This window comes from Grampus griseus (genome assembly GCF_964374135.1).
Source record: "Grampus griseus genome assembly, chromosome: 1".
Lineage (NCBI taxonomy): Eukaryota > Metazoa > Chordata > Mammalia > Artiodactyla > Delphinidae > Grampus > Grampus griseus.
This window is the reverse complement of record NC_139017.1, coordinates 69,286,114-69,301,560: the sequence shown is the minus strand read 5'-3', so window position 1 is coordinate 69,301,560 and position 15,447 is coordinate 69,286,114. Positions and strand designations below refer to the sequence as shown.

Below are 15,447 nucleotides of genomic sequence, written 5' to 3'. Positions count from 1 at the left end.
GAAAGCATTTGAGCCAGAGAAGAGATAGGGATAATGAATTCCCAATCAAGGAAAGAGCCTATGTGCAAACACCTGACATGGGAAAGAGCATATAATGCTGAGAACTAGTCTAGGCCCGTGGTTAAGGGGAAAGGGGTGAAAGGAGACTGAAATGTAGGGGAGAAACATACCCTTATAGTCATGTCTAATTGTCTGGCCACTACCATTCCTTATTTCAGGACCAAACATAAGACAGTCACATTCTTGAGGTCAGGAATTATTTCATAAATGCATACCTTGCCAAAAGCCACAGGACTTAGAATACATTGAGGTCTCAATATCTGCATTTGATAAATTAATGGGTGATTTTATTATATAAGGAAATTTTATATAGTAAGGGATTACTGAGAAACTCTTTCAAGGTCATGAGGATCCTTATAATATGATGTAGGGTGGTGAACATATTAGGAACAGGAAAACGGTACCTTGGTTGAAGAGCTGCTGGATGGGTTTGGTGGAAGCATTTGAGGAGTCTGGGGAAGGCTCTCAGTTGACTCTGTACTGGTTACTAACAATCCTGGAAGCTGACTCTGATCCTTCTTTAGATTCATCCTCTTAGATTCATTAGTTTTTGTGGTTTTCTTTCCCTGAAAGTAGGGTTTTTTCCCCCGGTTAATACTTTTCAATAATAAAAGAAACACATCTTTACTACTGAGAAAATCAAATTTTTATTATTAGATTCTAATTATACTAAAATTTATGTCCTTGGGAACTCCAGGGAACTACATATAGTCCATCGTCTGAAGAGATGCCCAGAAGGTAAGCAGTGCACATGTATGTTGGCTTCATACAAATAGTAAGGAAAATTTTATACATGTCATTCCTGTACTCACTTCTGTGTTGATGAGAGGAGCAGTGGACTTGGATTTAGAAGATCTAAGTTTGAATTTAGTCTCTTTGAGTAGGCTTTGGCAAGCTGTTTTCCTAATCTGCTTGCTATTTTAATATACATCTAAAAGAGGGGTAATGATTTCATATTTCCACCATAGGGAATTATATTACACAATTTAAAGTGCACAGTAGTTCAGAAACATAATGGGTGATCAGTACCTATTAATTCACTGGCTCTAAGATTAATTTTCACTCTGGCCCTGGATCCCTTTTTCTCTGATTCGTTTATTTGCATGTTGAGAAATGAATAAAGAACTAAGTGTTCATAAGAAGGTAACAAGTAGAAAAGCCACAGTAAAATCTCCTTTTGTGGGACCTTAGCCATCCTACCTTCACAGGTGTATCCTTGATTGATTCAGGTCCCAAAGCTTTATCAGTGGTGGATGTAGATTGGTCAGGACTGGGTTTATTCAGCTTGCTTTTTTTCACTGGAGTTGCTTCTTTTGCTCTGCTTCTCCTAATAACTGATGTGGTAAAAAAGAACATGATAAATCCAGAGGAGATGGTCTAAGATACCTGAAGCACCTTCAATACTATTTCCTGTCACTTCCTGCTTGTGGGTCTGGGTAAGCTTGTATCTGCCTCTACTGCATTAGCCTAGCTTGGCCATAGGTGGCCAGCAGTAGCAGCATAGGTATAGGTACTGGCTCAGACTTCCTCAGTGGTTTCCTTTCTTGTCCCCTGTACCACAAGCATATTCTTCCTGTCCTCTGGACTCCTATCTAGCTCAGTCGAACACTTTTACAATCCACTTATTCTATATTTTCCTTTTAAGAATCTAAAGTTTTCATGATGCTAGTGGTGGGTCAATTTCTACAGAAGATCTATTTGAATTACTGAAACCAGAGAAAATGAATATAATCTAATTTGTGATGGGACAAAGTGGTGATACTAGACTTTGACTTTTTAAAATATGTTTTCCTAATCCAGTGGTTTTATAAGAGGCAAGTTCTTCACATCTCTCAGAGGTAGGTTTTTATTTAAGTACTGCCTCAGAGTTTTTCTAGAAAGTATAAAAATGATAGAGTAAATATGATAATAGAGCATGCATATCAACTGATTTAAATATTTCAAGAATCTACATGTTCTAATTTTGTTTCATCATTGTCTAACCTTTCTAATGTATGGAAGCCTCAGCCTTTCTCATCAGCTCCTTCTAATATTTCCTTTGCCCACACCCCCAAAATACACCCTCTAAAACATATCAGATCTCTTTGTAGGAAAGGCATCCTCTAAGTTGTCAATTTGTTGGCATCTGAAGTACTACCATTGTCATGGCTACTGAGTCCTAAGTTGGGAAACAGAGGTCTAAACTTTGACCAAATCAGGGTTCTATTTAAGGTTGAGGTCAGTACAGAGAGAGTGTGAAAAAGGTTCTTCCAAGTACCTTTTAACCTCTCCTTTCGAAGAGTTTTAGCAAGGTCTTTAATTTCTTCTATATCTTTGATCAAGTCTATTAATTTTTCAACACAGGCAGCCCCAGGGTACTTTACTTCCATCAAGTCAGCAATCTTAATTCTGTCATAGTCATTTTGCATTTTACTAGTCAGTCTTAAATCCTTGGCCAGTAAACTCTTAATCATGCTAAACTGATAATCACTGATGTGCTGAAATCCTTTCAGCAGAACAATTCTTTTGAATTCACTCCCCATCTCTCAAGTTAGGGATGTGCCTGCAAGAGAAAAATAACATACAGTGTTACACCTTTATACAGACAATTTAAAAGACTGGTTATATCTATGTGAGTTAATGGCATATGTCAAAGTATTATCCGTGGGTGTGTGTGACAAAAAGAGACTATTACCAGATGTGTTACTGCAGAAAATGGGTTGAAAACTGCTGTATGAGAAACTTTTAAGAAATTCTCCCATTTTAATGATGATCTTGAGTTGGTTTAAGGGTGGGTATGGTGGAAGGAGGTCCAGAAATAAGCAATGGTTGCAGTGTGTCAAGTATGGACTATGCAGTGTCAAAGTCCCTGATTCCTCCTCCCATCCTTTATTGGAGCTGCAGCCTACTTCTTGAATGTCTGCCTTGTTGGTTCATGACTCTTTCCACCATGTCTGAAGTGGCCTAGGAACAAAACGGGCTGCAACCTCTCACCTTATACAAATATCCTTCTGCCATAGCACTACAGCTCCACGCTGGGTACCAACCCTAGTCCATCCACTTGGCACTTCCCTAGTCAGTTCTTATTAGCATCATCTCTCCCTGGGGCGTGGACCATGTTCTCTGTGTCCTATGTGCCCATATCAGTGTCCCTTTGTTGGACTTCTCCCTTCTCTCTTAGACAGGATCACAGCATTTATTGGCTGGAATTATTTCGATGGCTGCTTGATTTTTCTCCTTCCAGGCTTAATTTCTCTAATCAGTTCTTTTCATAGAGCCAGATATCTCTCTATAAAGCCACAGTTCTAGCTCACTTGACATCCTTCAACAGTTTCCCATTTTCTCTTTGAAAAAGTTCTTGCTCCATAGCCTGGCTTAAAATGCCTTGAATAATCTGCCTTTCTTTACCTCTGTAATTTTTATTATTTATTTATTGTAATTTTTGCTCTACAAATACACACCACACCTTACCTTTTCATATTTCATGACTTTGTTAATTCCTTTCCCAAGGCCTAGAAAGCCATTCCCATCTCTCTTCCTCTGAATACCTCCTTAGAGCATTCAAGACTCAACTGAGGCTTTGTCTTCTGAAAGCTGCCAGGGGCCTGACTTGGGAGGGAGTGTCACTCTCTGGGCCTCTTTAGCACCGCCCTGTGCACCTCCTTGATGGCACTCAATGTATGGTGTGCATTCCAGTTTTCTGTTTCAAGTCATGAATTCTTTTAGTTAGGAAACATGTGTTTGTGTACCTCTTCTATAATTGGAATGTTCAAATTCCCAGGGTTGTGAATTATTCCTTCTTGAGAGATCAGGAGCATCCTCAGTGAGATCAGGCCCATAGAGTGATGAGCCCACACTGGCCCAGGACCACCACAGTGCTGCAGACTGCCTTATCAGAAACCAGCCAATCCACCACCAGCCCAAGAATCTCCTGGGCCATTGACCTGCCTGCCAGTAGGTCGAAACCAATTCTGGGACACCATGGACCCCTTAGCCAGTGGCCCTAGGCTTTGGCCCCAATGACCAACAGGCTTATACCAGCTTCAGGACCTCCAGGGTCCTGTAGCCAGTGGCCGACCCACCAGTGAGCCGGCACTAGTCCCAGTAAGCCCTGGTCCCTGGTCCTGTCCTTTAGCAAGCTGACTCCAGCCCTGGGGCCACTGGGCCCCAGACCCAACCACCAACAGGCCAACACCAGTTCTGAGACACACTGGACCCCTCAGCCAGCTGCCCCATGACCAAACCCCACTCACTAGTGGCCAGCACCAGTTTTGGGACACGCCAGAACCTGTAGCCTGCTGGCCTGCCCACCAATGGGCCAGCACTGTCCCTGGGACCCCCAAGGTTGCACAGCCGGTCACCTTGTGACCCAGACTCACCAACCATTGTCCTTAGCACAAGGCAGGGCCTGGCAACCAACTGGGGTCAGCCACACCTACCAGACTATACACGATAGTCAGCCGACCACAAAAGAAGACTTGCATAGCCCTCATAGGGTGAACCCCTAGAGCAGGGGCCCCCGAACCCTGGGCTACAGACAGGTACCAGTCCATGGCCTATTAGGAACAGGGCTTCACAGCAGGAGATGAGCAGCGGGCAAGCAAGCAAAGCTTCATCTGTATTTATAACTGCTCCCCATTGCTCGCATTACTGCCTGAGCTCCACCTCCTGTCAGATCAGTGACCGCGCTAGAGTCTCATAGGAGTGCGAACCCTACTGTGACTGCGCATGTGAAGGATTTAGGTTGTGCACTCCTTATGAGAATCTAATGCCTAATGATCTGAGGTGGAGCTGAGGCAGTGTTGCTAGCACTGGGGAGTAGCTGCAAATATAGATTATCATTAGCAGAGAGGTTTGACTGCACAGAGACCATAATAAATCAATTGCTTGCAGACTCATATCAAAACCCTATCAGTGAGTGGCAAGTGACAAGCTGCATCTGGTGGTAGGCTTTATAGTGGCAAGTGAGTTGATGTACTTCAATTGTACAGCTGCATCTGGTGGCAGAGCTTAAGCCAGAATCCGACACTTATTTTAGTCTGCACATGGCTGGCCCATTATTTTATTTACTACTTCTGTCCATGCCTCTTTCCCGCATTGCGCACTTGTCTCAGTCACAGTTTTGGCAAGCCCGCAAGCTAACCCTAGCCAAAATGAGTAAAAAACAAAAGTCACTGGAGAGCTTCTTTGAAAATGGGGAAAGACCCAATGATGAGACAGCAGAAGACTCTTAAGACTGCCAACAAAATGAAAGCTGCATTTAAAAGAAAATACCAAGAGTCCTACTTAAATTACGGGTTCATTGGAACAGGTGATTCACATTCTCCAAGCCCACTTTGCATAATATGCGGTGACCAGCTATCCAACGAAGCCACGAAACCTTCAAAACTGTTTCACCACATGGAGACAAAGCACCCTGCATGAAAAGACAAGCCTTTGGATTTTTTCAAAACAAAAAAACGTGAACATAAAGAACAGAAGCAATTATCGAAGGCCACCACTTCATCACATGTGTCTGCACTGAGAGCATCATTCTTAATGGCTAATTGCATTGCTAAAGCTAAGAAGCCCTTTACTATTGGTGAACAGTTGATCCTGCCTGCTGCTAAGGACATTTGTTGTGAACTTTTAGGAGAGGCTGCAGTTCAAAGGTGGCACGTGTTCCTCTTTCGGCTGCACCATAACTAGATGAATTGATGAAATAGCAGAGGATATTGAGGCACAATTGTTAGAGAGAATTAACGAGTCACCGTGGTATACAATCCAGGTTGATGAGTCTACCGATGTTGACAACAAAGCAACAATGCTTGTTTCTGTGTGATATATTTTTCAGGAGGATTTGCATGAGGATATGTTATGTGCACTTTTGTTGCCAACCAACACCACAGCTGCAGAACTATTCAAGTCTTTGAATGATTACATATCAGGAAAACTGAACTGGTCATTTTGTGTCGGTATATGCACAGACAGAGTGGCTGCCATGACTGGACAGCTTTCTGGTTTCACTACTCAGGTCAACTGGGTCGCTTCTGAATGTGAGTCTACGCACTGTGTCATCCATAGAGAAATGCTGGTTAGCCGAAAAATGTCACCTGAACGTAACAACGTTTTGCAGGATGCGATTAAAATTATCAGCCACATTAAAGTACATGCCCTTAACCCACATTTGTTCACGTAGCTCTGTGAGGAGATGGACACAGAGTACACACATCTTCTCTTATACACAGAAGTGAGATGGCTTTCTAAAAGTAGATCACTGGTGAGAGTTTTTGAGTTATGAGAGCTGCCTCAGAGATTTCTTTTAGAAAAACAGTCACCATTGGCGGCAAATTTCAGTGACACAAAATGGGTCTCAAACTTGCTTACTTGTGTGATGTTTTCAACCTGCTCAACAAACTCGATCTGTCACTTCAGGGGAGAGCTACAACTGTGTTCAAGTCAGCAGATAAAGTGACTTCATTCAAAGCCAAACTGGAATTAGGGGGGTGACGAGTGAACATTGGGATATTTGATATGTTTCAAACATTAGCAGAGATTTTGAGAGACTGAGCCAGGGCCTTCTTTCTCCCAGCTGGTGCATGATCACCTATCTCAGCTTTCTAGAGAGTTTGAGCATTACTTCCCAACCACAAAAGACCCCCAAACTGGGAAGGAATGGATCTACAACTCATTTGTGAGTAAGCCAGGTGAATCGATTTTGTTCATGCTAGAAGACGATCGACTGCTTGAGACTGCAAATGACAGTGGCCTTAAAAGTATGTTTGAGACAACTTCAAATCTCCATGCAGTCTGGATTAAAGTCAAGGTGGAATATCCTTAAATTGCCACAAAAGCACTGGAAAGCCTGCTTCCATTTCCAACATCCTATCTTTGTGAAGCAGGGTTTTCTGCAGTGTCAGCAACCAAAACAAGATTACAGAGTAGACTGGGCATGAGCAACACACTTCAGCTGTAACTGTCTCCCATCATCCCCAGATGGGACCATCTAGTCGCAGGAAAACCGCTGAGGGCTCCCATTGATTCTGCATTACGGTGAGTTGTATAATTATTTCATTATATATCACATTGTAATAATAATAGAAATAAAGAGCATAATAAATGTAATGCGCTTGAATCATCCCAAAACCATTCCCCCCACCTCAGTCTGTGGAATAATTGTCTTCCATGAAACTGGTCTCTGGTGCCAAAAAGTTGGGGACTGCAGCCCTAGAGCATATAGCTCTGGTGACCAGAAGGGAGTGCACTGCTGGGACAAATAGGACATCTTCTACAAAAGACTACTTCTCCAAGGTCAGGAAACATAACCAACGTACCAAATACACAGAAATAAAAGAAGAAATTAGGTAAAATGAAGCTATAGAGGAATATGTTCCAAATGAAGGAACAAGATAAAACCTCAGAAGAACAACTAAGTGAAGTGGACATAGGCAACCTACCCAGTAAGTAGTTCACAGAGGTGACCATAAAGATGCTCAAAGAACTCGGGAGCAGATTGGATGAACAGAGTGGAAAGTTAGACGTTTTTAACAAAAAATTAGAAAATATAAAGAAGAATCAAACACAGATGAAGAATAAAGTAACTGAAATGAAAAATAAACCAGAAAGAAACAACAGTAGAGCTAATGATACAGTAGAACAGATCAGTGAGCTGGAAGACAGAATAATGGAAATCACTGAAGCTGAACAAAAATTAAAAAAAAGAAAGAAAGAAATGAGGACAGTTTAAGAGAACTCTGGGACAACATCAAACATGTTATCATTCATCATATCATAGGAGGGTCCCAGAAGGAGAAGAGAGAGAAAAAGGGGCAGAGAACATATTTGAAGACATTAATAGCTGAAAACTTCCTTAACCTGTGTAAGGAAACAGACAGGAAGCCTAGAGAGTCCCAAACAGGATCAACCCAAAGAGGACCACACCAAGACACACTGTAATTAAGATGGCAAAAATTAAAGATAAGGAGAAAATATTAAAATCAGCAAGGGAAAAGCAACAAGTTTCATACAAGGGAATTCCCATAAGGCTATCAGCTGACTTTTCGGCAGAAACTCTGCAGACCAGAAGGGAGTGGCATGATATGGTTAAAGTGATGAAAAAGAATAATCTGCAACCAAGAATACTCTTGCCAGCAAGTCTTTCATTCAGATTTTATGGAGAGATTAAAAGTTTTACAGGCAAGCAAAAGCTAAAAGAGTTCAGCACCAGCAAACTGGCTTTAAAAGAAATGTTAAAGGGACTTTTCCAAGTAAAAAGAAAAGAAACATGAAACATAAAAGGAAAAAAATCTCATTCGTAAATGCAAATATACAGTAAAGGTCATATATTAGCCATGTATAAAGCTAGTAGGAAGGTTAAAAGACAAAAGTTGTAAAATCATCTACATCTGCAATAAGTTGTTAAGGGAAACAAAAAGATGTGAATATGATGTCAAAATTATAAATGTGGAAAGGGGGGAGGAAATGCAGTGTTGTTAAAATGTGTTTAAACTTAAGAGGTCAGCAAGTTAAAATAATCATATATACATGAACAAGACAAGGAAGCCCACTCTCACCACTTTTTTTTTTTTTTACATCTTTATTGGGGTATAATTGCTTTACAATGGTGTGTTAGTTTCTGCTTTATAACAAAGTGAATCAGTCATACATAAACATATGTTCCCATATGTCTTCCCTCTTGCATCTCCCTCCCTCCCACCCTCCCTATCCCACCCCTCCAGGCTGTCACAAAGCACCGAGCCAATATCCCTGTGCCATGCGGCTGCTTCCCACTAGCTATCTACCTTACTACGTTTGTTAGTGTGTATATGCCCATGACTCTCTCTCGCCCTGTCACAGCTAACCCTTCCCCCTCCCCATAACCTCAAGTCCGTTCTCTAGGAGGTTTGCGTCTTTATTCCTGCTTTACCCCTAGGTTCTTCATGACATTTTTTTCTTAAATTCCATATATATGTGTTAGCATACGGTATTTGTCTTTTTCTTTCTGACTTACTTCACTCTGTATGACAGACTCTAGGTCTATCCACCTCATTACAAATAGCTCAATTTCGTTTCTTTTTATGGCTGAGTAATATTCCATTGTATATATGTGCCACATCTTCCTTATCCATTCATCCGATGATGGGCACTTAGGTTGTTTCCATCTCCGGGCTATTGTAAATAGAGCTGCAATGAACATTTTGGTACATGACTCTTTTTGAATTTTGGTTTTCTCAGGGTATATGCCCAGTAGTGGGATTGCTGGGTCATATGGTAGTTCTATTTGTAGTTTTTTAAGGAACCTCCATACTGTTCTCCATAGTGGCTGAACCAATTCACATTCCCACCAGCAGTGCAAGAGTGTTCCCTTTTCTCCACACCCTCTCCAGCATTTATTGTTTCTAGATTTTTTGATGATGGCCATTCTGACTGGTGTGAGATGATATCTCATTGTAGTTTTGATTTGCAATTCTCTAATGATTAATGATGTTGAGCATTCTTTCATGTGTTTGTTGGCAGTCTGTATATCTTCTTTGGAGAAAAGTCTATTTAGGTCTTCTGCCCATTTTTGAATTGGGTTGTTTGTTTTCTTGTTATTGAGCTGCATGAGCTGCTTGTAAATTTTGGAGATTAATCCTTTGTCGGTTGCTTCATTTGCAAATATTTTCTCCAATTCTGAGGGTTGTCTTTTGGTCTTGTTTATGGTTTCCTTTGCTGTGCAAAAGCTTTGAAGTTTCATTAGGTCCCATTTGTTTATTTTTGTTTTTATTTCCATTACTCTAGGAGGTGGGTCAGAAAGGATCTTGCTGTGATTTATGTCATAGAGTGTTCTGCCTATGTTTTCCTCTAAGAGTTTGATAGTTTCTGGCCTTACATTTAGGTCTTTAACCAATTTTGAGCTTATTTTTCTGTATGGTGTTAGGGAGTGATCTAATCTCATACTTTTACATGTAGCTGTCCAGTTTTCCCAGCACCACTTATTGAAGAGGCTGTCCTTTCTCCACTGTATATTCCTGCCACCTTTATCAAAGATAAGGTGTCCATATGTGCATGGGTTTATCTCTGGTCTTTCTATCCTGTTCCATTGATCTATCTTTCTGTTTTTGTGCCAGTACCATACCGTCTTGATAACTGTAGCTTTGTAGTATAGTCTGAAGTCAGGGAGCCTGATTCCTCCAGTTCCTTCTTTCGTTCTCAAGATTGCTTTGGCTATTTGGGGTCTTTTGTGTTTCCATACAAATTGCAAAATTTTTTGTTCTAGTTCTGTGAAAAATGCCAGTGGTAGTTTGATAGGGATTGCATTGAATCTATAGATTGCTTTGGGTAGTAGAGTCATTTTCACAATGTTGATTCTTCCAATCCAAGAACATGGTATATCTCTCCATCTATTTGTATCATCTTTAATTTCTTTCATCAGTGTCTTATAATTTTCTGCATACAGGTCTTTTGTCTCCTTAGGTAGGTTTATTCCTAGATATTTTATTCTTTTTGTTGCAATGGTAAATGGGAGTGTTTTCTTGATTTCACTTTCAGATTTTTCATCATTAGTGTATAGGAATGCCAGAGATTTCTGTGCATTAATTTTGTATCCTGCCACTTTACCAAATTCATTGATTAGCTCTAGTAGTTTTCTGGTAGCATCTTTAGGGTTCTCTGTGTATAGGATCATGTCATCTGCAAACAGTGACAGCTTTACTTCTTCTTTTCCTATTTGGATTCCTTTTATTTCCTTTTCTTCTCTGATTGCTGTGGCTAAAACTTCCAAAACTATGTTGAATAAGAGTGGCCACTCTCACCACTTTTATTTAACATAGTATTAGAAGTCCTAGTCACAGCAACCAAACTAGAAACAAAGAAAAATAAAAGGAATCCAAATTGTAAAGGAAAAATTAAAACTGTTACTGTTTGCAGATGAAATTATATTATACATAGAAAATCCTAAAGACACCACAAAAAACCTACTGAAACTCACCAATGAATTCACTTAAGTTGCAGGATATGAAGTTAATATATAGAAATCTGTTGCATTTCTATACACTAGCAATGAACTATCAAAAACAGAAATTAAGAAAAAAATCCCATTTACAATCACATCAAAAAGAATAAAATGCTTAAGAATAAATCTACTAAGGAGGTAGAAGAACTGTATTTGGAAAACTATAAGACACTGATGAAAGAAATTGAAGACAACACAAAAAAATGGAAAGATATAATGTTCATGGATTGAACGAATTAATATTATTAAAATGACTAAACTACCCAAAGCACTCTACAGATACAATGCAATCCCTATCAAACTACCAATGGCAGTTTTCACAGAACTAGAACAAAAAAATCTAAAATTTGTATGGAAACACAAAAGACTTCAAACAGCCAAAACAATTTTGAGAAAGAAGAACAAAGCTGGAGGTACCATGATCCCTGATTTCAGACTATACTACAAAGCTACAGTAATCAAGACACTATGGGGCTTCCCTGGTGGTGCAGTGGTTGACAGTCCGCCTGCCGATGCAGGGGACACGGGCTCGTGCCCCAGTACGGGAAGATCCCACATGTCGCGGAGCGGCTGGGCCCGTGAGCCATGGCCGCTGAGCCGGCGCGTCCAGAGCCTGTGCTCCACAACGGGAGAGGCCACAACAGTGAGAGGCCCGCGTACCGCAAAAAAAAAAAAAAAAAAAAAGACACTATGGTACTGGAATTAAAACAGAAATATAGGTAAATGGAACTAGATAGAAAGCCCAGAGATAAACCCATACACATATGGTCACCTTATTTTTGATAAAGGTGCAAGAATATACAATGGAGAAAAGAGAGTTTCCTCAATAAGTAGTGGTGGGAAAAGTGGACAGCTACATGTAAAAGAATGAAATTAGAACACTACCTAACACCATACACAAAAATAAACTCAAAATGGATTAAAGACCTAAATGTAAGGCCAGACACTACAAAACTCTTAGAGGAAAACATAGGCAGAACACTCTATGACATAGATCACAGCAAGATCCTTTTGACACACCTCCTAGAGAAATGGATATAAAAACAAAAATAAACAAATGGGACCTAATGAAACTTAAAATTTTGCACAGCAAAGGAAACCATAAACAAGAAGAAAAGACAACCCTCAGAATGGGAGAAGATATTTGCAAATGAAGCAACTGACAAAGGATTAATCTCCAAAAGTTACAAGCATGCAGCTCAATATCAAAAAAACAAACAACCTAATCCAAAAATGGGGAGAAGACTTTTCTCCAAAGAAGATATACAGATTGCCAACAAACACATGAAAGAATGCTCAACATCATTAATCATTAGAGAAATGAATGGCCATCATCAAAAATCTACAAATAATAAAAAAAGAAAGGTCATGAAGAACCTAGGGGTAAAACGGGAATAAAGACACAGACCTACTAGAGAATGGACATGAGGATATGGGGAGGGGGAAGGGTAAGCTGTGACAAAGTGAGAGACTGGCATGGACATATATACACTACCAAACGTAAAATAGATAGCTAGTGGGAAGCAGCCTCATAGCACAGGGAGATCAGCTCACTGGTTTGTGACCACATAGAGGGGTGGGATAGGGAGGGTGGGAGGGAGGGAGACGCAAGAGGGAAGAGATATGGGAACATATGTATATGTATAGCTGATTCACTTTGTTATACAGCAGAAACTAACACACCATTGTAAAGCAATTATACTCCAATAAAGATGTAAAAAAAAAAAAAAAAAAGAAAGAAATAATCACTATGTTGCATAACAGGAACTACCACAATGTTGTAGGTCAGTTATACTGCAAAAACAAACAAACAAACAAACAACAAACTCATAGAAAAGAAATTAGATTTGTGGTAAACTGTGAGGAGAAAGGGAATTGGATGAAGTCAGGAAAAAGGTGAGAACTTCCTTTTATAACATAAATAGGTACTAGGGATGTAATGTACAACATGATAAATATAATTACCACTGCTGCATGTTATATATGAAAGTTATTATGAGAGTATATCCTAAGAGTTCTCTTCATAAGAAAAAGAAAATTTTTTTGTACTTCTTTAATTTTGTATCTATATGAGATGATGGATGTTGCCTAAACTTATTATGCTTATCGTTTCACAATGGATATAAATCAAACACTATGCTGCACACCTTAAATTCATACAGCGCCATATGTCAATTATGTCTCAATAAAACTGGAAGAAAAAAATATAAAATGCAGACCTTAGCTCCCTTTCCCCAGATAATCATTTAGATTCATTAAATAGCCTCTCTGAAGTTTCTAGATTGTGAATTTCACAACATATCTAGTCCCAGGGGTAAGAGAAGAGGTACTCCCCATCTATCTTGAGGGGAAAATAATTTTTAGAGTAGAATTTTTAATCTAGTCTAAATGATACTTAAATATGAGGGCCTCAAACACTATTGCATTCGAGGCATTGGTAGTTTTGGCAGACAAAGACCCACATGGAAACATTTATTGGAAATAATAGTCAGTAAAAATTAATATATAAAGTCAAGAAAAACTGTAAGCTGAAAGGTAAGTAAGGGTGAAAACTTAACTTGATTAGGTGTGTCTATGCCTTAAAAATAAATAAAGCCCTGACTGAAGAGAAGAGAAGCAGGAAGTATATCAACATGGTGGAGGGAGAGAGGGAGGACAAAGAATATGACAGTTCACTAATGTATTTGTCTTAAATGGTAAGTCAGATGGGGGTATAAGTAAAAAACAAATCAAAAAAGGAGAATATAGAAGTATCATAAATTGAAAAGAAGAAAGCAGATACAAGACAATATATGTTAATTATCAGCATAAAGGTTCTAACCGGTTAAGCTTAAGTGACAAATTGGTCAACTTGGATTTAAGAAATCTGCCAATGTATTGTTAACAAAAGATCACTTAAAGGTGGAAAAGTAAAATATTTATCATGCAAAGAGTAAGTAAAAGAAAACCAGTTTATCTATATTACTGTGGTTTTAAATAGATCTGAAGATAAAAAGTATCATCAGAGCACAACACAATGATAAAACGTCCACCTCCTAGGGAAATACAACAGTTTTAATTGTGTATTTGCCTATTAAAAGTAAATATAATAAGTGTAATTAACAGCATTTATCTAACATACATAAGATTCTGAAATGAATATTAAAAATCTTATATTCTAGTCAAGCACATATAAAATATTACTGTATCAGGCCATGCAGAAAGTCTTTAAACAATTCTAAAAGTAGACAATAGAAATCTATTTGTAATTGCCTCTCTCCTATGCCTTGCCACCAGAAAAAAAAAAAGTATTAATTTTCAGGAAGGCAGAAAGGAATCCTAAAAGAAACTGAAATAACAACACTGGCAGCTGGTGTAAAATGGAGTCTAAAAGGAAAAGTAAACTGTCTTAAGAGAGGTAAAGAAGCCATGTTTTATATAACTGTACTTGCGGAATTGAAACTTGTCTGCTCTTCTCTGTGTGTGTGTGTTTTCTAAAATTAGGACAATGCCATACAATACACTTTTATATCCAGATGTATTTTTTTACTCAATATTATTTTATGATACTTTTATCATGCCCCTATCTTGACTTTCACCGAGGCCCCCACCACAGCCACCAAGTTTCCTGTGCATCTTCCAGGGAAGGAAACCAAACCTTTGCTCTAAATATAGCTCATGCCGCTAGTTGCCTGGGGAATACATTATAATATCTTCTATAGTCAAAATGCATCTCCCTTTGTTCAGGCTTCAGTTGTAGTGGAATAAAATGTCTATTATTTGCCTAGGCAGTAAAGGATTAGAATCAAGCTACTGCTGTTTTCACTTTTCTGAGTATAGTTGATATAAAACATTTCCCCCCAAATTCTTCATGACTAAAGCTCCCCTTCTCACCTTGAGGCTACCAACCAGGTACCCACAGCTCTCTAAAGAAATCCCTACCAGTCTTACCTCAGTGAAAATGTCCTCCACAGTAGTCTAGATGTTGAGGTTTTCTTCAGATATGCAAGAATCACTGCTTATTTTGCTTAAGTAGGACGATAAATCAGTAAAGCTCTCAGAGAGTGAACTTCAGAATTTTATAATCTCCTGAAGGGCAGAGGAAAAAGAAGTATTTTGAAAGACAACAAGGAAAAAGGGCACTGGCTATACAAAAACTTGACTTAGTGCTGGCTTCCTCATACGGTGCTTTCCCCGGGGAGAGAGAGAAGTTAGGAAACAGTATTGAGACTCCTCCCACCAACGTTCTTAGCTTTCAGTTTCATTAGTCAGAGAAAATAAACGGTTTATTTCCTGTAAATATCTTAATCAAAATGAAAAATTATGGCAAAGTTACACTTAAAATTTTTTTATTATAAATGTCAGTAGATGAAAAGAGTTCCAACATTAGGACTCTGTTATCCAGCAGACTTACATGAGGGTCATTAGAAAACTATATTCCCTTGAATGACTCTCAA

General features: G+C 39.2%; 1 protein-coding gene across 1 annotated transcript in view; it reads right to left on the bottom strand.

Moving 5' to 3' along the window:
- Positions 1-15,173, bottom strand: part of LOC309828092 (interferon-activable protein 203-like) — a 40,277-nt gene extending 25,104 nt beyond the window's left edge. The window contains exons 1-4 of the mRNA XM_082663174.1: positions 14,942-15,173; positions 2,318-2,602; positions 1,261-1,394; positions 465-626 (exon numbers count right to left, since the gene is read on the bottom strand). Coding sequence (XP_082519300.1) covers positions 465-626; positions 1,261-1,394; positions 2,318-2,582 — 561 coding nt within the window. The 5' untranslated portion in view covers positions 2,583-2,602; positions 14,942-15,173. The remainder of the gene's footprint in view (positions 1-464; positions 627-1,260; positions 1,395-2,317; positions 2,603-14,941) is intronic.
- Positions 15,174-15,447: the final 274 nt, after the last annotated feature.